The sequence below is a fragment of the Bombus pascuorum genome, chromosome 6, assembly GCF_905332965.1.
Source record: "Bombus pascuorum chromosome 6, iyBomPasc1.1, whole genome shotgun sequence".
In the NCBI taxonomy this organism is placed as follows: domain Eukaryota; kingdom Metazoa; phylum Arthropoda; class Insecta; order Hymenoptera; family Apidae; genus Bombus; species Bombus pascuorum.
Genome location: NC_083493.1, coordinates 16,720,119 through 16,745,096, shown reverse-complemented (window position 1 = coordinate 16,745,096; position 24,978 = coordinate 16,720,119). Strand labels below are relative to the sequence as shown.

Below are 24,978 nucleotides of genomic sequence, written 5' to 3'. Positions count from 1 at the left end.
ATAACAAACTTTCGAACCCTGGGACTTGTCATAGCACGTACATCGAAACAGGAATACTTACGCACTTGGAGTCGTTTCCGAAAAGGAACATGCAGGGCTTATAGCGATCCTAGAACGGTTCAATTTCCAAGCATGAACAACGATTTGCCTTTGCAAAATTATAGTACGACGTCTCTGTGACGTTATCGATGCGTTACTAGCGTTACCTTACCGAGCAATCTTTGCACAAAGATCCCTCGAAGAATGGATGAATTTCCGTCTTACCCTCAGCCACTCGTAGACACTTTAGGCATAACGATTCGAACGCAATGTTTCCGTTCATCGCAGAACGTAAGTCATCTAGATCGAAACAGATGCTTATGTTTTACACGAGATATTTTTCCATAACGTATATGGTGTGCCGAGATCGATAGCGGTGTAAGCGAGTCAAAATTTGCCACCTACCTCGACTCTTAACACTTTACTGACCGTTAACGGTTCAACAGCATACGCACGTTCGACCGGCAGCTCACGAGCAGATTCTCGTATTTCCGTTTAGACTATCCAATACCGTTCTTTTCGTTTCATCGCGAACGGTACGTTTTTCAAATTGCTCTAAAACTGTGAGAGCTTACGAAGCAACGCAACCGACGCAACCGAGCAAGGTACCATAGTACCAAATAACAGATTGCTTCTTCTATTGCTAATTCTAAGGGTCGGCGACGAAAACCGATTAATCGGTCGGTAAAGTGTCAAAAAGTATCGTTCCTTTAGTTTCATTAAGAAGACGATATTAGAGCTTTTATACGCTGTCGGTACAAATGTTTCAACGTCTCCTCGTACTCACGGGGTGACATTGTATCCATTCAGCCGAACTTACCGCTGTTCTTTATGTCATTCGTCCGGCCATCGTCTACATTTGCATTGTTCTTCAACTCGTACAATTTCTCGGTTATGCAAGCTGAATATTTATCGTATATTTTGACGGAATCTTCTTTTCTTTGAGCGCACGATTTCGTGGAATCTTCCTTCCTTGCGAAATATTTCAACGCGTCGTTTACAGTCCAGTTGTCGGTTTCGAATCCCAAACGGGAGCAATAATCCTAAAAAGAAGAAAAAGAAAAAAAAAAAGAAAAAGAAAAATTGGAAAGTAACGGAATTATTTCGTGGATTACGAAAGACGGTGAAAACGACGCGACACGCGGATAAATACCTTGGAGGCTTGCAGAACTCCAACGAGGTATATATGCTTTTTCGTATTATTTATGTAGTCGCGCATTTTTTCCATGCCCTTGTCGAATCTCAAGAACAACTGATGGTGCACCTGTCGCGCAATGAAAATCGTGTAACAGTCTACGCGTATATTCGGTTCCTTTTCGATGGAACGTTTAACGTTCGATAATTTTTACCTCTGAGAGCTGGTAATCACCGTACCACATAATCCACTGGCAACCAAAGCTTGGTTCACGCATGCAACAGTCACGATAATCGATAATCATCGCTGCAACGTAAAGGGAGCGTGTTTGGGAAACGTGCGAAAGGATGTCTAAATGGTGAATTTGTAATATTCGAAAGATGCTCGAAATATTCGACGAGTCTTGAAATTGTATTTACTCGCGAACAACATTGTCGTTCGTAGTTTTACACGACGATAGTACGTAGCCACTTTCCGTCATTAATTTCTCATTGTTCGCGTATCTTTAGTAATATTCGTGTTAACAAAGTGGTCGCACACGTACGAACGACAGTGTACAGCGTATGTGAAACTTCATCCTATCGATATTCGTAATAAAGATCGAAACGATTGAAAACTGTGTAGGAGAGAACGCGTAATCCGCGAGCAGCCTCGTAAAAGAAGGAACTTAAAGCGCATTACCTGGCCACCAATTGTGTCCGGCGATTTTAGCCCACGCTATAATCCCCGGATTCTGTTCTTTCAACGGCAAATGCGTTAAATCTACGTTGCCTCGTTGCGCCGAATCTTTCGCTTTTTCGGTCAACCTTTTCCCTTGACTTTCGCCTATCGAAAGAAATCCAGCAATTGATATTCGCGTCGGAGGAGAAAAAGAAAAAGAGGAAAAGAAGAGAACGAAGAAAGTAACAACATACGTTTTTGGTCCAGTAAGTATTTCTCCGTAATTTTAGCGTTCTTCTCCTTAAGACGGTTCAATCTCTGTTGTATCTTGTCTGGATATGGGTAGAACCTGATTTCGTCTAACACTATGTACGAAAAATACGATCAAATCGATGTGACCGTTTTACCAGTTCGTGCGATGAAGAAATACTTTCCTATTTCTTTTTTATTTTTTTTTTTTTTTTTTTTTTTTTTTTTCGGAGTCACGACCTCCTGCTATTATTTCGCAATCGTAGTTCAACCGGACGGAAACCGATTACGCGCATAAAAATAAGTCGAAAGTGTAATACCAAAGTTTATCACAGCGTAGGTTTCGTTATCGTTCTGAGAGGAGCGAGGTATGAAAATTTTCGATCGAAAGAAACGCGTTCTTGTCGCGTGCACTTCGTTTCGTTAGCGTGAAAAATCTATCAACTAAGAATAATTGATTGCAGGGGTCGCGACCCGCGTATTCCGTCACTTACTCTCGATCATGCCTGGTAAATTGTTCCCGATCCAGGTGAAGTAAGGTTTGGTCAATGTGCCGCCCAATAATCTCCGCAACATCTGAAGCGAAACTCGTATCTAAGTAACAAAATATGAGAGAGAAGAAATGGAGGGAGAAGAAAAAGATGGAAAAAGAAAACCTGCATAGTTGCGTCGATGACACGCATTCGCGCTTCGTTCGAATTGTGCGCTAGTCGGCTCTTGAGGTTGCAGGTGAACGGTTCGATCTGTGTCTTTTCATTCAACTGAAAACAAAACGCCGATATGTCAGTTGGCAATTTTGAAAGATCCGTTTTGCTCGCGGGGAGCGTTACTCCTTAACTGTCCAGTCTCAGACTCGTACGTCTCGTTCGGTCACGTTGCAACTGATACCTCGCGTTTCAGCAAACTACATCGAGTTATTCGGTAAGTTCGTAACGTTTGTATCACAGCCACTTATTCGTTACAACCGCACGGAGTAATTTAATGTTCGATTAATTTCTCGACAAAGGACAACCAACGAGTCTTTGGTCGGGTTTGATCAAATTTTCTGGACCGTTAAGGGAGTAAGAATAACGAAGAGTAAGTAAGAAGAGAGAGAGAGAGAGAGAGAGAAAGAGAGAGAAAAAAAGAAAAAATAAATAAATTAAAAGATATATTCACTAATGATATACGAGCTTCTCCAATCCAGTAAACCCATGATTTGCCTGCTTCGGACAACATTCCTACATGGTCGGCATCGATAATTAACGCTGTAATATCACATAGAAACGTTTACTTAGGACATAGCTGCTGCAACCATCGATTGCGCTCGTCTCGTCGCGTCACGTTGCGTCACGTCGCGTCACATCGCGTCACATCGCGTCACGCGCATTCCCGTGATCCTATTGCAGCTTTATACGCGCGTTTAAACTTTCGATCGGGTAAGCCGATCGCTAGCTTCCATTCTGCCGATAATCGATCGAGTACGAAGCTCGAATACGAGTTTCCGAACTAAAGGACGCGTTAGAAAGAAATAGTTTTGAAATTCTCGCCTGGCCACCATCCCGAACAACAGCCCCACACCAGCTTGCCGACGAAAAGATCCTTGCTGATTTTTATCGATCCTCGCGTAACCCTTCTGAGCTCGTAATATTCTTCGCTCCACCTGGATCCTTTGTTTCTCGCCGCTTTTTTCACGGGCTTCGTCGTTTCGTTGTTTCGTTCGCCTTCGTTGGACGCTCGACTTTCCGACGAGATTCTTTTCGCCAGCGGAAGCGTATCCGTATCGTCGAAACTCGTCGATTCGACTTGGTCGAACCGTTCAAGGGCAACGTCGTTCTCCGGTGGTTGCTCCGACGAATTCTCGGTTTTGTCCGCCGACGGGGTACTCTCGTTGTTACATTCTTCTTTCGAGCAACGCGCAACGACGTCCTCGTCGATCAACATTTGCTCCTTGTGCTCGTCCAAGACGAGCGTCGAGGCCGGAAAAGCGTCGAGTTCGTTGATTTCCAAGATCTTCGCCGTCATCGCGCAACCATCGCTCTCCTCCGTGCGATTGCAGTCGCCTGGAACGAAGTTAGCCACGTCGTTTTCGTAGGACACCTGCTGATCGGAGCCACGAGTCTGCGGAACGTCAATTTGCATGACGGCGGGGTCGTTTGCCGCGTGATTTGATCCATTCGCCAAATTATCGTTGTCGTCGAGCTCGGCTACGACGGAGTCTCGATGGTGGCCGTGGTGCTGGTTTCCAGCTTCGTCAGGAAGAAAATATTGCGAACTTTCGGACTCTTGGTTCGTCCGTTTCTCCGACCTGTCAAGACCCGCCTTTCGAGATTTCCAAAATTTATCCACGGTGTTGGAGTCGTTGCTCGCGTTGTCCGAATCGTCTGCTCTATCTTTGCGCGAGCTCTTCTTTGCCGCTTTGCCGATGGATCCAGATGGAAATTTGCACTTTCGTTTCTTCTTGGTGGACGATCTCGAACGAGCACTCTTCGTGGTCTTACTCGTGGCATCGATGCAGTCGTTTTCCAAGGACAACGAAGGCTTTGAAACGGTGGCGTTGGTCTGGTCGAGCGATCGTTGGTCCGACGCCGTGTTGAACGGCGGGTTGTTTCGGGAAACGTCTGATGATATCAAGCCCAGTTCCATGGCGCATACCATGGACCAAACGCTGTTCCCCGCCCATCGCTGCAACGCATCCTTCTCGGGTAGATTCGTTCGCTCAAAGACCTGTAACACGCGTACAATTCGAGCTAGAAAGCGCAACTTTCATCGGGCCAACAACTGGGTATGTTTTAGCCGCGTTCGATCATCGTTCTGGCGGATTTCTCGGCTTGGAAATTTGGTGGATCGCGGCAACGCGTTCGCCCGAAGGACGACGAATTTCGGCGCAGGTAGAATAGAAAGCAGGACACGGATGGAGAGCGTGAGCCGGCGCCCGAGATCCACGGCGATGGCACGGAGAAGATAGCGCGATGAAACGAGCAGGAAAGATTGAAATCGCGTTTGAAACAGCACCGCGGAGGGTTGGTAACAAAAAAGAAAGAGAGAGAGAGGGAGAGGGAGAGGGGGGAGGGTAGGGTAGAGGGTTAGGGAGGGGTATGCGATCCACGTGGCGCCTCGAAAGGCATTTCTCGAGGTCGCGGCATGCTTTGCCGGGGTCGACCTGATGAATGGAAACGTCGGTATTATTGTGTTTACACGCGGGACACACGGGGGCCTCTCTCGCTCTCTCGCCACACTTGGCGTGGAAACATTCATTCATAAAGCGTTCCGCGCGTTCCTCTCACCACCGCTGTCCCTCCTGCCTAGCCCCGTGCGCGCCTCTCACCCCATGTTCTCCTCTCCTCTCCTCTCCTCACTCTCTCTCGCTCTCTCTCGCTCGCTCTCTCTCTGTGCGCCGCTCCGCGCCACTCTCCCGCCACCGTTTATCCCCCTCTACGCGAGGGTACACGACCCTCTGTCGAGTGTAGAGGGGTAGTACCAGTGACGTAGCCAGAATTACGACAACGACCTGCTGATTCGCTTATTTTATTGTCCGCCAGGTCGTGTCCACTCGCAGTCGGCTCGTTCGAGGCCACGTTCTCGATTCTTTAACGGGCCTCGCCGGCCTCCTTAACCGACATTATCGCCTACCTCCCACCCTTCCTCCTCTGCCTGACTATTCGACGACTCCGACTCGAAGTCGAGCTCCGAGTCTTCTATTACGGTTCTCCGATCGTGGCTTGGATGGCGCGCGAACATTTCACCACGCGAAACTCTATACAGTCTGTCTCGTAACGCGAACAGACGGTGACTAGGGCGACGATGCGAGAAGTTGGAACTAGCGTTGCTTCGTTGGCCAATGTGAACGGAAGGCGAACGATTCTGGAGGGAGAGCGAGATAGAGCGAGATAGAGCGATCGGCTGGGTTGCCGACTCGCGCCGTTCACTGCGCGCCGTTCACCGTGCCGTTCACCGTGCCGTGACGATTAAACGTATCGTTAGGTGTTTTCAAAGATACTCGAAGCTTGGGAATCTCGCGCACGCGATCCTGCGTAGCGTTCCTAGCCGCGCACGGTATTCGCGATGTCGCGTGACTGGATCCGCGTAGCGATCTCACGCGAGACGTTTTTTCGCTTCGGACCGCACGAAACGTCGATTAACGCGCCAAGGATACGATCCCAAGGTTTTTCGAAAAATCTTGTTGGTCGCGCGATACAGAGGAGGAGATTTCGGTCGGCACGGCGAACAGCGTGACAGAAAATACAGAGCGGTTCGACGAACCGCTCGTACGCGATCACGGACCAACAACGATACGGTAACGTTTACGTGCACTCAGCTGATATGAATGGACTAGGAACGCGAGCGAGTGTACGTATTTGTAGATTCGGTCATGACGACTTTCAGTATAAATTGAAACTTCTCGAGGGTGTCTCGTCGGCGGTGGGAGAATGTCAAGGGGCGAAGGACAGAGAGAGAGGCCTCGTACACCGGCAATACCGGACAAAGACGAAAAGAAGCAGCGAAAGAGAGGGGAGAGAGTGAGCGAGCGAGCGAGGGATCGACCGACTGGCAGAGAAAAAGAGACAGACGGATCAACGAAGGGTACAAAGCCACGAAGCTGGGTCAGTTCCGTTTAGTACGAGGTAGGCTACGATTCCGTTTGGATCGCACAAGGTGCACACGGATCGAGATCCATGCACCGCGCGATCGTTCGCTCAACCAACTTCCACTCTCTCTATGCGGCCTTCCTTCCTCTTCCGTTTCTATCGTTTTCCAATTACTTGCTCCATTCCCACTTATACGCCTTGTTTATTTACATCGTATCTACGTTATTACTACCGTAACTGTTACACAACAACCCTACGAAAAGTACTTTTCGTCAAACTAAAGAAAAATCTACGGAGCAACGTCTCTATGAGCGTCTCGTTTCCAAAAAAAAAAAAAAAAAACGGGGAAAAATGCGGGCCAGAGACAGAGCGAGCGAGCGAGCGAGCGAGCGAGAGAGAGAGAGAGAGAGAGAGAGAGAGAGACAGGGAAGGTTTCATACGGGTAATGCGCAACTCGGTGCAAACTCACGGTAGAGCGGACAATTTGGTCGATCTGAGATTCGTGTCGATCGCACACGTGCGGTTGACTCCGTCAGCTGCTTTTTCTCTGTTCGCGATTTTTTCAGGCAAATCGTTTATCTTGGTCGTTGGGTCGAACGCCAGAGCATCGCCAAGCGTTTCGCGTTTGCGTGGTGGACGCGACCGGCGAGTAGCAAGCGAGTACAAAGAGAGAGCCACGGAGGCGAAAGGAAGAAGGGAAACAGAGGGAAGGAAGGAAGCACGGAAGGAAGGCAGACAGGCTAGAAGGAAGAAGAGAGGGAGGAAAGGAAGGAAGAAAGGAAGGAAGGAAGGAAGGAAGGAAGGAAGGAAGAGAATAGAAGGGAGCTGTAAAGAGAAGGAAGAACGAGGAAGAGAGGGCTCCACTCGCCTAGCGCAGCGTGGGCTTTTCTTGTATTCTATTGATTTTTCCGAAAGTTCGCGTGGTGGGAGTCTGGCAGGCAGCGGTGTGCGAGCTCGGCCAGGAGCGTGTTTGCGTGAGCTTCGACGACGGTATCGTCTTTTCCTTCCCTCCTGCTCACTCTCTCTCTCTCTCTGCCCCACTCTTTTACTCTCTCTTCGTCGCTCCTTCTACGCGAAGGATGGGTTAGATCGCAGCAGGCGTTGCGCGCTCTCTCTCTCTCTGTCTATCGCGCGCGCGAGAACCTCCTTTCGTTTGCCCAGCGGTAGTTCTCTTTCTGTTTCGAGGATCGGTCTGTACGAGCGTTTCCCGCTTGGCCACGATCCGCTCGTCTCTCGCTTCATCGAGTGGCGCGCAACGAGTTCCCTCTCGCTCGCTCGGCTTTGCGTGAAATCCACCCTCGACCCCGCTGCTTTCGCTCGGTCGCGCTCGCGCTCACGCTGCGACCTGCTGGTCTCTGTATACGTACGATTGGCCATCGCACGCGCGCACACACATACGCAGCGGCTACTCGAAACAGGAGCGTGTTAAGGAGTTTGACTTTGACATTATTTTTACCGCGACGATCGACGAAAGAGATCGCGCGCGCCACTCGTGCGATATCGGCGCGCGATCGAACTATCGTCGCCTGTCGTATCTACCAAGCGAAACGAAACGAACGTTCGTTTCGTTTCCCTTGGTAAACCCCGGTACGATCGTCCGTCTACCTTCTCTCTACTACTACCTGTTACTACGCGTCTCGTTAAATATTCGTTTGCTTGCCCTCTCTCCAAGAAGCAACACGGTAAAACTCGATTCTCGCTTCGTTGCCAATCGTTTAAACGGCGAATCGTGCAACGGTGTTTCGAGTTTGCGCGAAATCGCGCGACTTTCGATCGGAGCGTGCGGCGCCACTTGTGCCCCGAATCGAAAACGGTTCACCGTGGATCGGCGGACGAACGATCGGATCATCTCGCTTCGCATCGTTCGAGGCGATCGAAATGGAAATTGCAGGACGTTTGGAGCGGAGACGCGAGCGAACAAATTCGCTGAAAGATATAGGTTCTCGAGGGGCCGAGAGAGACGTCGACACAGGGTTTCTCGGTACAGCCCTGGCATCCCATCCACCTACATCGCGGCAGGGTCACCGCATACACCACTACCGCCATGGCAGTCGGTCGTGCATACGTGTACGCGTACGTGCCCTTATATACGTCGAAGCTGTCTCGGTTTCTCCAACGCTCGGTCTCTCTGTCTCGCAGTCAGCCTCTCGGCGATATACGCCGGTTCGCGCGCGCTCTCTCACCCACACGGGTTCGCGTACAGTCGCGCTCGCCTTCCCACTCCGATCTACACCCTCACGGCGGACTCGGTCGAATGGATTGCACGCGTTACACGGACACGCGTGCACCGAGCCGCGTTTCGACGCGTGCATGCAGCTACGGTGAAACGCTGGGAGCGCAAGCCGCGCGCACGGCTCGCCACCGCCGCCGCCGCCGCCGCCGCCACCGCGGCCAGGCTCTTGGCCAGCGAGCCAGTTAGACTGGCAGGAAATCGGCCAACCAACGCAACGGCCGGTCGAGCCGCGCGACCTTTCGATCGATAACGTCGATCGATTTTCCCCGCGGAATCTACGAGACTCGCGGCAACTGCGTAGCGGGTCGACGCGTCTCTTTCGAGATTCGAGGTCGCGATTCCTTGAAAACTCGAACGGTTTCGCGCCATCGTCTCCGTTCGATGCGTCTGGCGATTTCTTCGAGTTCGAAGGCGAATTCGAAGGTCGCTATCGCGAGATAGCAGACGACAGGTCAATTAGCACGACTGGTTCGATGGTACGCGGCAATTTCGAAAGGAGTCGCGCCCATCGGTGCGTCGAGAAAAGGATACGAGCTGGCGAGTTACTCGTCTCGAAGGATTCGGTTACGACATTCCAGCAATCGCGATGTTGTCGCGTAATTTGTATAATGCCGTCGGAATACACGCAGATTCGACCAAATACGTTCTTTCTGTTGGCTACGTCTGTACGATGAAACGGCGAACCGTTGGAAACTCAGTAAGGCAAATAATTGCAGCGAGAGCCAAGGATCGATTCCTCTTGACCAATCAAAGTCGCGTGACTCGATTTATCGTCGATCGTCGAATATCGATTAGCGTTGGTTAACGCGGACGCGAATGCGAACGCGAACGCGTCTATTACACCTGACAGAGAGAAACGATCGTCAGAGGGGAGAAGAGGACGAGACAAATGTAGAAATTTTACAGACGTTGCTAGCAACGATCGTAATCGTCGTAATCGTATCCGTCGTCGTTGGCACAGATATCGCCGTTGCTACCGTTACCGGTAGTACCAGCAACGTAGTCGTCGTTGTCGTCTTTGTCCACTTTATCGTCGTCGTCGTCGTCGTCGTCGTCTTCGTCGTCGTCGTCGTCGTTGTCGTCTTCGTCGTCGTCATTGCCGTCGTCGTCGTCGTCGTCGTCGTCGCCGCCACCACCGCCGCCGCCGCCGCCGTCGACGCGGTCGGCGGGAGGCTCTGAAACCGAGCGAGACCGAACGTAGTCGATGGAGGTCGGAAACGCACGAACCTCGCGGCTCGAGCGACCGAACCAGCGACACGACCAAGCAGTGCGGTGCCGACTCTTGCTGCCGCGGTTTCAACATCCGTGGTGTGCGTGGACGAGTGTTTACGCGACAGTAGACTTCTCGTCGAAACGAATACAGAGCAAGGCGTATACAGCGAAGGATAGAGAAAGGAGACAGAGACGGGATAGAGTCGGACACCGAAGACAAAGGAGAGAAGAGAGACGAAGAGAAGGCGCGTTCGCGGTGGAGTGTCGTATCGTCGTAGCGAGCAGCGTACCGAGGTTTAGGAGCGGTACACGACGTCGCGTTATCGAGAGCGAAATAACGCGACTCGTCGTCCGGTTGGCGAGACGACCGAACGAACCATCGACGCTCGTCCAGTGAAACGGAGAAAGAGGCGAGAGAGGGAGAAAAAGAAGGAGCGAGCGAGCGAGCGAGAGAGCGAGAGAGAAAGGCGGAAGACAGGGAAAAAAGAGAAAACATTGTGCCGTCTTTATCGTCCGGGGCGTGGGTGCAGCGAACGCGAATCCCTCGGACGAGACCGCTTTGCCGCGAGCGAACGAGCAAGAGAAGCGAGAGCGAGGAAACGGACGAGGAGCGAAAGAGATGGTGGAGGACGGAACGGATCCGTCGCGAGAATCGAGTCGTGTAGCCTTTTCTTTGGTCGGCGCGTCTTGAGCAGGCCGAACAACGGAAACCGTATAGCACACAGTGGTATCGTCGCTAGCGCGAAGTAAACGAGATTCGAAGACGACGAGACCGAAGGAGAAACGAGAGGAGACGCGAGAGGAGACGCGAGAGGAGACGACCGAGAACCGGCAACGCGGAACAGGAGAAACTCTCGAAGAGAAGAAAGTTTTCGGCCGAGAGGGATATTCGGCTGTGGCTGAACCATCGCGGTTGTGGTGGTCACGTGTAGCCGCGTACGGGTGAAAATCGCGAGAGAGCAGCGTCTCTCGAAAAGGTCTGCAACCGAGAGTACATAGTATTCGTACACAGCTGGACACCGTGGGTCCGGCTAACGACAGCGGACCGTTTTTGCCTCTCTGTTTCTCGCCCTCGCGACATCGCGGCTTTGGATACACCGAGCCGACGTCAACAGCTGCCCGACGGAGGATCGAGGCGCTGCCGAGACCGACCGTCGGATATCCTGGAGGACGATGACGATGGTGGTAAGGAGGATCACGAGCGGTAACCGGAGGACGAGCAGCACGAGAGGACTCGATTGAATCTCGATCGAATCCGCTGCAACACGCGGCAATCGCCGCCACCGCCGCCGCCGGATTCGTCGTCGTCCGTCTCGCCTCCTTGCCGGCGACCGTCGTCGGCGACCGACCGGGTTCGCCGTCGGTCCCGTCGTCGCGACGGTACACGACAGTTTAACGTTCGACGCAGGGTGACACACAGTGCCGTAGTAGTGAGTGTTGGTGCGAGCATATTAGTCACGCGGGATCGCGCGCGTTCTTTCTACTCGCGTTACCCTGCCGACGGCTCGCGTTCTCTCCGCGAAGCCGTCGGGGAGAGCGGTCCTGTCTGTCAGTTTGCTTGCTCGCTTGCTTGCTCGCTCGCTTGCCTGTCTGCCTGTACCTGCCTGCCCGCATACCCGTCCGCCACCCGACTGCCTGCCTACCTGTCTACCTGTCCGTCTATCGACCCTTCCAATCTTTCTCTCGAACCTTGCGATCCCGAGTATCCCGACGTTGTTCGACGCCAGGAAGCGCGCTGCTTCGCAAAGACTGGCAAAACCGTCGGCAACCACTCTACCGGTCATACCGTGCAGCAGCAAGTGGTATCGAATCTCGCAAGGACGCGACTCGTTCGCCAACGGACAAATACGCGGTTATTCGCTGGGAAACGCGGCCGATAATCAGCCAGGATGCAGGTGGCAACGCTATTTAGGGAGAGCGCCACCCTGTTGGGTGCCTCTAGCCTGGATCCCCCGCAGACACATCATCACCAGGCTATGCACCCGCAGCAACAACAGCAACAACAGCAGCAGCAGCAACTTCAACAACATCCTGCCGACCTGCATTTGGCTCATCATATGCAGCACCACTACAAACTGTAAGTTTCTTATATACGCGAAACCTTTCGCTGTAATTACTTCTGTTACGCTCTCCTACCCTTTCGACCGCGAAACGTTTCAACCGTTTCAAAGTCTCTACGAGACTTTCGCACCGATCTCCGTTGAGAATCGCAGGCCGAGTCCGCGTTCCGACGGTGACGACGACACAACGACACGGGCCAACGTTCCCTGTTTCCACGCGAAATTCCAACTTTTTTCCCCTCGGAGTAACGCGTATCGCGCGATCGTTCGCTGTCACGGAGCAACGATAGCGCGAGCAAAAGCGCTACGAAAGCGAACAAGTGGAAAGGTCCACACGGTTGCCGTCGGAACGAGAAGTCGAAGCAATCGGTACCGAGACGATCGAAGGAGATCGGTGGCTCGAAAATCTTTGATCGCTCGTCGACGACTCGGTCTCTGTCGCACCGTGCGAATCCTTCAATTTCGTCACACAGTCTTTCCCACGAACGCGTTATCGCGTTGTCGTCGATAGGAGCGTCTCGTCTCTCTCTCTCTCTCCGTCTCTGTCTCCCCGTCTCATGGCCGCGGTTCCACCCTTGGTTCCCGACCTCTCAGGCTTTTTATGAATTTCGTCACGCGCCACGAAGGGACAGGGTAGCATTTGTATTCGTTGCGCAAGGTCCGGTCGTGCCCTCGTTCCTTAAACCGTACAATTTGTTTGAGGTATCTCGTCGTTGAAGTTCCCACCACGGTTCGCGTACCGTGATCGATGTCGCGGCGATAACCGAGTAGAAGGTAACGCGCGAGTCGAACGAGCGTTTTCCTCGATCGGGGAGAGAAAAAAAAAAAAAAAAAAGAAGAAAAAGAAAAAAGGAAAAGGAAAAAAGACGAAACGCGTGGCTAAATCCGTCGGTGATCGCATCGTGCGAACACAGTCGTCGATAGTCGTGCGGTTTCTTTTTTCCTTGCGAGGAAGAAGTTTCTTGTAGCGGGGCTGTGTCCGGCCCGGAAGCGGACACCGATAAACGCGTTTGACGCGGCTTCTGCAGAATCAAACCGAATCGAATCGAATCGAATCGAACAGAAGCGAAGCGAAACCGCGAGAAGTTTGGACCAGACGCGAGGCCGCCAATAGGTCAAGGCTACTAGATTCTCCGCTTCGACCGGTATCTGCTATCTCTAGCCGTTTCCCGGCAAATTCCTCGCCAACTTTCCTCGCCTCTCCATCGCGCTATTATTCGATGCGATCGCGAGTCGCCGATATCCGTTTAATCTGCTCGCTTCGTCCGATGCACGAAGACGCGCGTCGCCTCCGACGAAACGTCGTTCGTGGTTCGTAGGATGACGCGTGAAACGACGCGCGAGTAGCGTTTAACGAAACCCAGCGAACACCGAATTCTCTGGCTAGCAGCGTGTTTATGAATTTCGATGCTTTTCTAAACAAAACTTTGAGAGTTTGTAGACGTGTAAAAACTTTGTAGGTGTGAAACTTTTTGCAATACGCGTGTTTTTTATTATTGCATCGAGTTTATGATAAACGACCAATCGGATCTGCATTCCTTTCGAGTGCCTTCCAAGCGACCAACGGTATAGTATCGAACGCTACTACGCGCAATGGAAAACAGGACTAGGAACGACGAGGCAGAGGTAAAAGGAATATTCCGTTTGCTTCGCTCACGCAAATACAATCGCGTATCGGCTAACGATTAAGTGGCGAATTTTTTTTTTTTTCAAATTCCTATTTTCTCGAACCTTTGTAAAGAAATAATCCAAAGCTAAGTAGAGAAACTTGCTCCTCTAACTTTTATAGAGGACAGTTTCGCTTCCGTTATGTATCTGTATGTTCTTTTCCGATGCGTTTCTAGCCCCGCTGTTTTTTTTTTTTTTTTTTTCCCACTCTGTCTAGCTACGTACGATCCGATATTATTGAGATACGCGTAATTTCCAAATACCCGTGCGACGTAAGTATCGGATAGGAACTCGATAAAGAAGCGAGAAGAAGAGCAGGATTTCTCCCGTAAAGGTAAATCAACCGATAACCGCAATCTGCTAATATAGCGTACGTACTACAGCGAAAAACACGTGTGAGATCAAAGTCCGTGTGTCTAATCCAGTGGAGAGTTCGATCGGACTTGCACTCGTTGCTACGAGCTGCGCGTAACGTAGAGACGTGACAGATTATGGTCGTTCGTAGGTACGGAGGATCGAAGGGAAGGAACGACGAGGAAATTGCGAGTCGGTGGTGCGAACGCGCGATCGCGGTCGTGGTCGCGGTCGCGGTCTCGGCACAGCAACGATCGAAAGATACGAAGGTAAACGAAGCCACGTGGCCGAAGGACGTGTTTTGGCGTGGATAACGCGAGAAAGATATGGTAAACGATTTCATCGGTGCCACCTACGCTCCTCGGACGCCAGCAACAAGGGTAGAGAGAACGCGAAAGCGGTCACGTGTCGCGGATAAATCGTGTTTCACCGATAAAAATCGACCTTATCGATAAGATCGAGCCTCCTTCTCGGATCGGTAGTCTCTGCCCTCTCCTTCTTCGTTGTCCGCTCGCTTCCTTCGTCTCGCTGCCGGTCGCTCTCGTCCAAGTTATTCATGTATTCCATAAGTTCGGAATACATGAATGGCCTACGAGTGCCAGGTATCCGAGAATCGGCTTCGACAAAGCCGTATTCTTTGCCACGGTAATTTAACACCGTTTAACGTTTCTCTTAGAAAAAAGAAAAAGCGAAGCGTCCTCCACCCCCGAGTGTAACGAACGATTGGAACGTGCCGACCAAGGACGAACTTTACACGGACACGTTCGGTCGAAGCTTGGTCGTGCACCGCGTCCAGGGTAGCACCGCGATAAAGATACGCGACGAAGGTTGTCGCATTGGCGCGCGATCTGAGGTTGGAAGAGTTGGCTGGAGGTGGAGAGCGAATAAGGCTGGAATCGTGAACGACGAACGGAAGACGGTCGACGCGTTCTATGTAAATAGCGTAAATACGTGACGCGTGACGAGTCAGAGTTTAAAGTTCTACGGAGAGTTTGACCACTTTGGACTTGGCGACGCAACTTCGATGACTCCGACTACAACGCGTCGCTGTAACAGCGTGTCTTGCGTATCCTCGGATTCGTTGTCGTCGGTGTTGGACTCGACGGAGCCGTATACGTAGTCGGATCGAACAGGCGGATTCTTTCGAGCATTTTGATTTTGGAATTGGTCGGAACACGTGCACGTAACGCCGCAGCCCAGTCTTGGCTAACTCGATCGCTAGCATCGAGGCTGGCGCAATCACGGCAATTATTCTTCCACGGACTAGGATTCTAATTAGCTGGCAGCGTTATTACGCGAACGACGCGGCAGTCGTGATCGACGCGGCTGATTGTCGCGCGCGTCTGTCGAGAATTCGCGATTTCGGGAAATCGCGATGGAATGGCGAGTACGTCTCGTTCACGGCCGAGTCTCCGATATTCGCGGCACGTAGTCGAAACGCGGAAAAACACTCGGCATGCGTTTTGAAAGAGGAGGAGAGGAGCGTGGCGGCCGATCGGTTAGATCGTTTCCCGCCTAGTGGACCAGAATAAAAGGACAAGCCGAGGAAGAGGAAAGGGGGGAAAAAAAGGAACGTAAGGACGAGACGTGCATGACTTTTAGAGTTAACGCGCGTAAATCGCATTCCGAGCGACGCGAAACCCTAACCCCGTGTGTCTCGACTGGTTCTCCTCTGCTTCCTCGCGCGTCCATTGCTCCTTTTTTTTTCTTTTCTTTTCTTTTCTTTTTTCTTCCTCGGCTCGCGCTTCTTCTGTTCGTTCTTCTTCCTTCGAGTACGCTCGGTTCGTCCGCGTTACCTTTCCCTCCAGCTCCGTCGTCTCTTCCTTCCCTTCGCGCCGATCATTTTACTCTGCACACTCCTTCGCGCCTTTACACTCTGTCCGTTCTTTCTTTTCTTCTCCGTACGTGTACGCGTTCGGCCGTTTCTCTCTCTCCCTCGCTCTTCCTTGTTCCGTCACTCTTCTCCTTTCTCTCGCGTCTCGCACACGGTTATCTCCCTCGCGTTTTTATTTTAGCCCGAAGCAAACGTCGAGGTGGAAACGGCGAGCCGGAGGTAGGAAGGAGGGTAGGAGACGGAAAGGAGAGAAGCGAGTAACGCGGCAAAAGAGGAAGAAAGAGGCGGAGAGGGAATAAACGAGCGAGAGAAGGAAAAGTAGGAAGGTGGATGCGAAAGACGGGAAGGAGGGAAGGAGGTGAGGGAACGGAAGAAGAGACGGCCGAGGAGGACGCGGGGCACAAGGGGACGGGTGGCGGGGGCGGCAGGAGGGAAGGTAGGAGGAGGAAGAGGAGTACGAGGAGGCGGCGGCGGTGGCGGCGGCGGCGGCGGCGGAGGAGGACGTCGAGGTGGAGGAGGAGGAGGAGGAGGAAGAGGAGGAGGATAGAACACAAACGGCCGCACGAAGAGAGCTCGTCGAACGGGCTCTGCTCTCCTCTTCTCCTCCTTCGGTTCTCGCAGGCTATGGTTTCGTAACACGCGTCTTTCCCGCTCTCCGCCTCTCTCCTCTTCCATCGGTTGTTCGTTCGTGCAACGCGTTCCACAACGTTCGTGATACGCGTCTTTTCAAAAGTCGAGGACCCGTTCGAGTGACTCGTTCCGTAGAACGGAAGATAGAACAACGACGACGACGACGACGACGACAGCGATGTCGCCGCGGTGGTCGGTCCTCCGCTCGAAAAAGCATCGCGTCGTACGATCGATGATAAGGGAAATCGCGTCGTCGAGAAGATCGTGCAAAGACACAAACCTCGAGGATCGAATTTGCGTCCGTTTGAGAAGTCGCGCGAAACATCTTCGATCGGAGCGTTTGCCTTGCCATAGCGAGTTTTCGGCGATTCGCTGTGACGCGAACGTTGCGGACGTTATGGAGGAAAAACGACTTCTCCGGTATCGGAACGCACAACGCATAACGCGCTACGTATCGGTCTCGCTACGCCAAACAGCACCTAAGACACCGACCATACGGATCTCTAGGGAGCTCCGTGATTATTCCGGGCGCAAATTTATTTTTATCAAGCTGTACCGGTCTGTTCTCGCTCGGAGGCCAGCGTTGCCGGATTAGAAGTTTTTCTCTCGAGTCCTGCAAAATCGACCAACTCGAGCGATGCACGAGGTCCGTATCGGCGATGGTTGCGAAAAAAGGAAGGAGAAGGAGGAAAAAGAAATATCGTGGGACTCGTTAAAAAAAGACGGGTCGCGGACTCGGTCGACAGGAACATTTCTCGGGGCGATACGTGTCTTTGGTATTTTCGTTCAACGGCAGCAGCGCGTATCGACGAGAAAGCTCGGAGAACAAGAACCGTTCCGTCTCCGTTTTCTTGACACGGTGCGGGCACAACGTAACGAACGAGCGAGAAATTCGAACGATCCGGCGATTCTCTTGGCAACCGAGTTACGCGCTGTACGCGATTTCGCGGCAACCTTGGCATCCTCGACGAAAAGCGCGTAACGACGTGCGTAAATTTTACGAGCAACCTTCGCGAACTCGAGAATCGCAAAAACTCGAGCGGCGATTAGGCGTTTCGACGCTCGAAAGGAAATGGAATCGAAAGGGAATCCGCGGATTCGCCAACGTTCCATACGTCCAAGATTCTTCCGTTACATAATTTCGTTAACGTTCGAGCGTTCGGTCGACGGCTTGGAAATCGCGAATCGAATACCGAACAAATTACACGGCCACGTTGCGCGTCTCTAGATTTTAGCAAAATTTTATCGCCATTTCAGTGTCTGCGAAAGGGTCTCCTGCCACGATCCTCGAATCTGTTACGTGTCTCGGTCGAATTTTCTACGTTTTGGAGGAATAATCGCCACGTAACCGAGAGATTGGTAGTTAAACCGCGGATATTTACGTTCCGTTACGATTATATCTAAAATAAAGGCCATTCTCGAAGATAGTCTAATCTTGGATACGTCTGATTTCGTCACGGCCTCGTCGATCGAAAGCGAGAAATCTCGCTTATCAATTCTGCCGTGTCCGACTTGGAAAAATGTCTACCCATGGGAAACTAACGATTTGGTGGAAAACGATCGGCAAGGATGCAGCTAGGGTTAATTGGAAGGGTGTCGAAAGAACACGATTCTGGGACACGGAGAATAAAGTAAAGGGATGAAAATTTGCCAGAGCCACGGAATTTTCGGATTTGCGATTCGGTGACCAGCGCGAACACCTTGGTTCTTCCATCGGAGCAGACCGAGACCGCTCGTAAATAGCTGCCGCACTAGAAGCGGTCGTAAGGGTTTCCCTTATCTGCGTCAGCGTTTCTGCTCGCTCGATTACCTACGGTTTCCTTCGCGTACCAACCCGCCGAACAGTTTCTTTTTTTCCCTTACTTCTTCTTCTTCTACTTCTACTTCTACTTTTACCACTACCAGTACAAGTACTACCACTACTACAACTACTACTGTTACTACTACTACCACTATTTCCCCCTCTTCTCCTCTTTCGATAATCATCCACGCATAGGTGCAGCTCGCTGATGTCGAAGCAGAGAATACGTCGTGCGCGTTCGCCGCGTTTCGGGCTTCTCCGGCTTCTCCACGGTTTTCGCTCTTTCGACCTTTTCGTCTCGACAAAGTCGATGTAAGCAACGCAGGTCGCAACATTTGAGAAATGCTCGTAAACACCGAGAACTCGCGGTGCTTTCACGGTGCCACGTCCTTCTTCTTTTCCGTTTTTACATACGACAGGACCTCGATTAAAGGAATTACGGTTGCAAACGTATTTCCGCACTCGTGCAAACTCGTTACGAATACCGCACGATCGCCGATGATCTCTAGAATATTTGGAAATTTTAATTAACACGGTAAACGGAAAGAAATGGTATATTTCGAGCCGAAGGTATACAAGATATTTGGTGCGAGTATAAATTTTCTAGAAGAAGTGATAAAGCTGTTTAAACAGCCAATTATATTCATTATATTAATAAACTTCGATATTCGATGCCGTTACTTTTAAGGCTTATTATATACTTTAGATAGCCGTTCATGCCGCATACTAAATTTCTGTTAAATAATACGTTTCCAGTTCAACGTCTTGTACACGTTGCAGGTTCGAAGAAGGAGCGTTTAAAAGACGCGACTCGCACTGTATCGGTAAACCGTCTTCTTTAAACGTAAACTCGTCAAACTTTCTAACGCGACGAATAATATCCGTGGAAAAGCTCGTCGTCGACGCATCGGCCAAACGAAACTCAAACAACTACGGAGATACGCGTAGTTTCGCCGATTATCGTTAGCCAATTTCTCCAAACTGCCTCTTCTCAACCTGATCGCTGTATCCTCGTAATTTCAGGAGAAAATGTTAAAAAGAAAAAAAAAAAAAAAAACAGCGAAACGTAGGAAAGCGGCATTTTCCAGCGTTAATGAGAAACGTATCGAGCTCCATTTGGCAAGGAACGCGATAACGAGCGTTCGATGAGTCATCCTGCTTATCGAACGCGAAACAAATTGCGAAAAGGTATTTACAACGGAAATGTTTAACCGTTGCATACGTTCGGGTGTACCGTTCGTTCGAGTTATCCTCTGTTTAGACGATCGCCTTATCTGTTAACGCTGCGATACAGCGCACGAAATAAGAAACGTTGGCGATATAAATATGCTCGATGAACCGGTTTCGGTACGGACCGAGCAAGGACATGGCGCGTTTCGGCCACCGCGAACCTGGAAAAATGAATTTCTCGCTTTTGCGCTCGCCGCTTTTGAAAATACGATAGCCAAAGGAGAAAAGAAGAGAAGAGAAGAGAAGAGACGAGAAGTGGAAATCACGTGGAAGACAGTAGCGGACTCGGTCTTATTAAGACCGCAATTAGGCCGTATTACCGAATTACGTTACAATTGAGAATAACGAACATACGCGGTAATAAATTACAACGGTTCGCGTAATCATTACCTCGAAGTTTCGTGTAACAGCGTCCCTATCAGTTTACATTTGACTTTAATTGCATCGCGGTACGACGGCGTTGCTTTTTGGAGTAGATTCGCCTGCCACCGGTCAGACAGTTATAACGATCTGAATAATTAAACACACTTTTTATAAATTAATACAACAATACACCACTGGTTTGCCAGATATTACGCAACGTTCCTTTAATTATGCTCGTCATTGAATTTTGAGATTCGTCCGCGACTTTCATCCTCGCTGCGCGAGATATAAATTAAACGTATGGCCGTGAAAGCGAAAAAATTTGGAAGTTCTCCACCGAGATCGGGCGATCGAATGGCCGAGACTCTTTCGTATTCCATCTTCCTGTTCGCGAACGATAGGAACGGAAAAACGCGAAAAGAACGACGGTCTTGCCGAAATTACGACACGCGATCTTCCTTTCTTTGTCCAACGACGGACAATCGGAGAACGAAAGACGGTGCGTGGTTAGCGTGTAATGACGCGCGTCGCGTCGCGCGATGACACGCATACGCGTACACAGACACGGCGAAAACGTGCATCGAACGCGCAAATAGCAGTTGCACGTACGTTTCGTCTGTACGCACGAAGGTACGCGAATGCAACGCGTGCAACGTCTGTCCGTGCCTGTACAAAGGACGATCGCAGCCTGTGTTTCGATTTTATACTATACGAGGCAACATTAAAGAACGGGTCATTTTTTAATCGGACTCGCCCAAAAACGAGCGAATTTCGTTTTTTCGACAGTGTGTTCCACGAGTGTGTTTTAACGGTCGATCGGGTTGTATGGAAAAATACACACGAGCACGCTCGTATCTTCACAGCTAAAAAAGTTGAAGGTTTGAACGAAGATCGTTGTATAATATGGCGTATTTATAGAAAATACAAAGTGCAACTTAACGTCGTGTAGCCTGCAATCAGCGATGAAAATGAAAATTCTGCGAATTTATATTCGCTCACGTATTTTTCCACTTTTTCCAAGGGTCGTGCGGTTTCGGTTTTACGGTTGATCAAGTTATGGCTAAAACGCGGATCTTGCGAGAAACTCGTCGACTGTACGCAAACTTACGAGATACGCGTAACGTACAAGGACGAACAAAAACAAATCTCTACTTGGAATCTAATGGCTTGGTTGCGTTTCTAGGAACTCGAATAAACATCTACAATTTATTTATAATTTTACTCTACAAACTAAGCCGAAACTACGTAAAAAATTCATTATCGTTGTATGACACGATGAAATATTATGTATAATGAATTTTTTAGTCATAATACTAGAGTCTCATGAATAATACCAATGAATCGACACGCGCTATTCCGATCCTCCAACAGCCGATAATTCAACGAACGTTGAATTCGTTCGTTACTGTCGCTAACCAAACCTTCGATTCCACGATTATGCGAGTTTCTCGGCCACGAACCGCACACGGTTAACGACTTAACGCGTTGATCGCGGAGTCGAAGCGACGTGGCCGTCCAAACACGCGATTACGTAGAACATGGAAGTCTTGCTCGATCGCCGATCGACCCCGTTCTTCTCCGACGAAATTGGCCGTCGGTCGACGCGAGATCACGCGTACCCTCGATAACGCGTAATGGCGGCATTTACGATTAGCAGAGCCGGTTGTTACGGACGAGCGCGAGAGCAAACGCGCCGCCGTTTCTCGTAAATCTATCGTACGTTGAAAGCGCGAAGCGTGCGAACCCGCGAAATCTCGGCGTCGAGTCGGCCGCGAAACGATCGACGTCCGCGATCGGTAGCAATTTCGTTGGCGCGTACGAATTGAGCGGATGCGGCGTTTCGACGGGCGACGCAGCGTCGGACGCGAATCTCGACGCGGGCTCGTCTCCGTTGTTCTCCGTCAGCCACGTTTCTACCGCGCCTATGCGAATTTACGACGCGCGCTCGTAAAAAGCTAACGCGAGTGTAATCGTTGGAATCGATCGGAGAAGGTTTCGGCGAAAGTTGGCTATCTCTCGTTGCAAGCTCGTAGTAAGCGGGGATTTGGTTGGCGCGGCGTGAGAGCGCTAACAAGAGGCGAAACTTTGCGGAATTCGGCGAGAAACTGGCAAGTTTGAAACACGCGGCTCGCGCGCAGCCCCTCTCGCGCCCCTTTACGAAGAATTTTCGGCTGGTTGTTGACAAGTTTGGGAAAGTCGCCCATGAATATCTTCGACCGGTCGTCGCGTGCGCACGTCCGAGCGAAACTTTGATCGGTAGATACCCTCAGGCATCTTAGCTATGCTCTCTCTGGTTGTCCAGCGTATCGGAGGTACGCGTGGCCTTCTTGTTTACGCGGCATGTCTCGGCCTTTTCAGTTCGGCCACCCATCTTCGTTTTTCGTCGCGTTACCGCCATCGTCTGTATCGTCCTCGCCTTTTACTTTCTACGATATATCTCGTGGACAGTGCGGCGTCCTGATAACAGGTGCGTCGACGGCTAACAGGTATACGAGCGGTATCGATCGATCAAATCCGTACGACGACGTACGAATTTTCCCTCTTGTGCTTTGCTTCGCGTTGCCCTTATTTTTTCGGTTTTTTTCCGTCGCCGGAGGACGACGTAGCTTGGTCTCGTGGTTCGTCGGTTGTTTCTTGGACGGAAAGAAAGAGGAAAGGCAACGGGAGGGCGCGCGAGAATCGCGAAGCGTGACTGGCGAACTTTTGGCACCGACCACGGTAAATGGTTTACTGTCGGCTATGCGAGAAATTACGAGGCGATACGGGGCAACGGAGGAGGTCGTCTGGGAGGGCGGCGCGCTCCTCTTCGCTCTCGCTTTTCCTTACTCTCGCTTACCCTCTCCGTTTCTCTCTTCTGCTTCCCGCACCCTCCAACGGCCCCACCAGCTGCGCCGCCCTCACCCTCTCTCGTCCTCGCGTCGCTGTAGCAGTCGCTTCAAAACTCGGTCAAAGTCTCGTCGCCGTGGCGTCTCGCTTTGGGGATTCGAAGGAAGGGTCGTTTCTCTTTCTCTTGATCTCCTTTTTCCCCCGCCCCACCCTCCTCTCTCCCTCGTCTTGGTCCAAACTCGTTCCACGTTTCTTTTCCTTTCGCCGGTTCTCCTCTTTCCTTCTTTCTTTCTCTATCACTATCTTTCTCTATGCCCAGTCTCCTTTCTTCCGTTCGCGAGGCGCTGTTTTCTCGCGCGTTCGCACGCGAACGCAAATATCCGCGTTGGCAGAGCCGCGAATCGTAACCAGACGCGGCGCGCTACCTCTGGCTTCTGCTTTTGGATTTTCGTTCTCTGCTCGGCCGACAGTTTTCAGGTCACACGGACGACCTCGTTTCTCTCCGCGAAACGTCTTACCGCCCGACCGGAGGAGATTTGGAGCGTGGAAGATTTTCGGGGGAGGAACTGTCGGATCGAGACTGCAAATTTCACCCGGCTGCCGGCTAAACGTTTTCCGAGAACGCCGAGACTCGTTCCAGTCGTTTAAGCTCGCCAATAGTATCGCCGACGTCGCCGTCGACGCCGTTGTCGTTGGCATCGTCGGCGACGAAACTCCCACCGACCGGACGATTCTCCGTTAATTTAAAGAAGCGGAGAATAAATTTGAAAATCGCGAGCCTGTTCGACGCCGCGTTTAACGAAAACCGGTTGATTCGTTAACTCGTAACTGCCACGCTGATCGTTTCGTCATACGCGTCCACACCCGTTCGGTAGTTTGGAAAAGGTATCCGTTAGCCTAACGTGTATGATACGAAACGTACGATGGTTGACGGAAGTATTGGAACGTTGGAGGAAACTATCGACGAAATCGTAGGTTAGGCGCGCGATACGAAACGTTTGGAAATTTCATTAGCGAGACGCAACGATTCTATCGATGAAATTTGAAAGGAGCGTGACGGTGTATAGGTATGTGGAAAAGTCACGACATATTTATTGCCAGCTTTGCGAACATCGCTAACCGCTTGAACGGTGGATCGTTCGTTGTATCGATAAACGGCGATATTTAACGAGAATACAAACAAATAAATTACACGTTCAAGATCTGTGAACGTTTGTACGAACGTACGCGTGTATTTGGAAATTGTTTCGCGATATTTAACCGATATTTAACGACGGTAGCGATCTGGCTGTCGGAATTTTCGCAAAAATCGAAGACACGCGTTAGAACGATATTTTTCAAACGAGACAGCGCGTTCGATCGCGATCGAGCTATTTTTTTAAACGACCGTGCGGCGCTTGGCTACGGCTGGACTCTGTACCGGTGGGTCGCGAGGATCGACGTAACGAAAGCGCGAGAAGGAGGAAGAAAAAGCGAAGAAAAAAGGAAGAAAATATTCGCGATCTTGTTGGTCGTTGGTATTTCATTGGCGTTAGACGCGAGAGGGGCGAACGTGCGAGGAAAGCGAAACGAGAGTGGGAGGGAAGTTGGTGCGGCGGGTGGAGATAAAACGAGCCGGCTGGAGGGAAAAAGTTTAAAGCGTCGAATAGAAATTCGATTTATTGACTTTCGAAGTCACTCTCCCTTTTTTTCGCGGAGGTCGAGGCAGGGGGAATCGGATGGAGGTACAGAGGGTTCGAAAAAAGCAACGAAAAGAGTACTACTATCGGTGAAACGGGTGGCGGTAGGTCAGGATCGCGAGGAACGAGATGGATACAAATCATAAAATTTGATTGGGCCGACCTAGGCCAGGGAATACCAGCTGTGTGTGTATCCGATATATTGACTCACTTGGCGTATTCTCCGCGTATTTTCCACCGGCCGAAGAGGGAGGGAGATGGAACGCGAGAAAAAACGAAAGGCAAGGAAAAAACGTGGAGAGAATCGGCGCGCAAACCCGTCGCGTCCATTCGTTCGTTCGTTTTTTCTTCTCTCGTTGCCAGACCAAGATAGCCTCCGCGAGCGTACATCACGCGAAAACCTTTTAAATCGCGCGGCTGTTTATCGCGACCGAATG

The 24,978-nt window shown here is 50.9% G+C and overlaps 2 protein-coding genes across 2 annotated transcripts in view; one reads left to right on the top strand and one right to left on the bottom strand.

The window, feature by feature from the left end:
* LOC132908263 (DNA (cytosine-5)-methyltransferase 3B-like) overlaps nt 1-24,978 on the bottom strand; it is a 59,875-nt gene that overhangs the window by 2,366 nt on the left and 32,531 nt on the right. The window contains exons 3-13 of the mRNA XM_060962121.1: nt 3,613-4,789; nt 3,242-3,330; nt 2,740-2,844; nt 2,578-2,659; nt 2,089-2,199; nt 1,856-1,999; nt 1,389-1,480; nt 1,193-1,303; nt 860-1,082; nt 212-339; nt 62-109 (exon numbers count right to left, since the gene is read on the bottom strand). Of these exons, the coding sequence (XP_060818104.1) occupies nt 62-109; nt 212-339; nt 860-1,082; nt 1,193-1,303; nt 1,389-1,480; nt 1,856-1,999; nt 2,089-2,199; nt 2,578-2,659; nt 2,740-2,844; nt 3,242-3,330; nt 3,613-4,789 (2,310 nt within the window). The remainder of the gene's footprint in view (nt 1-61; nt 110-211; nt 340-859; nt 1,083-1,192; nt 1,304-1,388; nt 1,481-1,855; nt 2,000-2,088; nt 2,200-2,577; nt 2,660-2,739; nt 2,845-3,241; nt 3,331-3,612; nt 4,790-24,978) is intronic.
* Nucleotides 9,925-24,978, top strand: part of LOC132908264 (probable serine/threonine-protein kinase yakA) — a 56,476-nt gene continuing 41,422 nt past the window's right edge. The window contains exon 1 of the mRNA XM_060962122.1: nt 9,925-12,173. Within this exon, the coding sequence (XP_060818105.1) occupies nt 11,986-12,173 (188 nt within the window). The 5' untranslated portion in view covers nt 9,925-11,985. The remainder of the gene's footprint in view (nt 12,174-24,978) is intronic.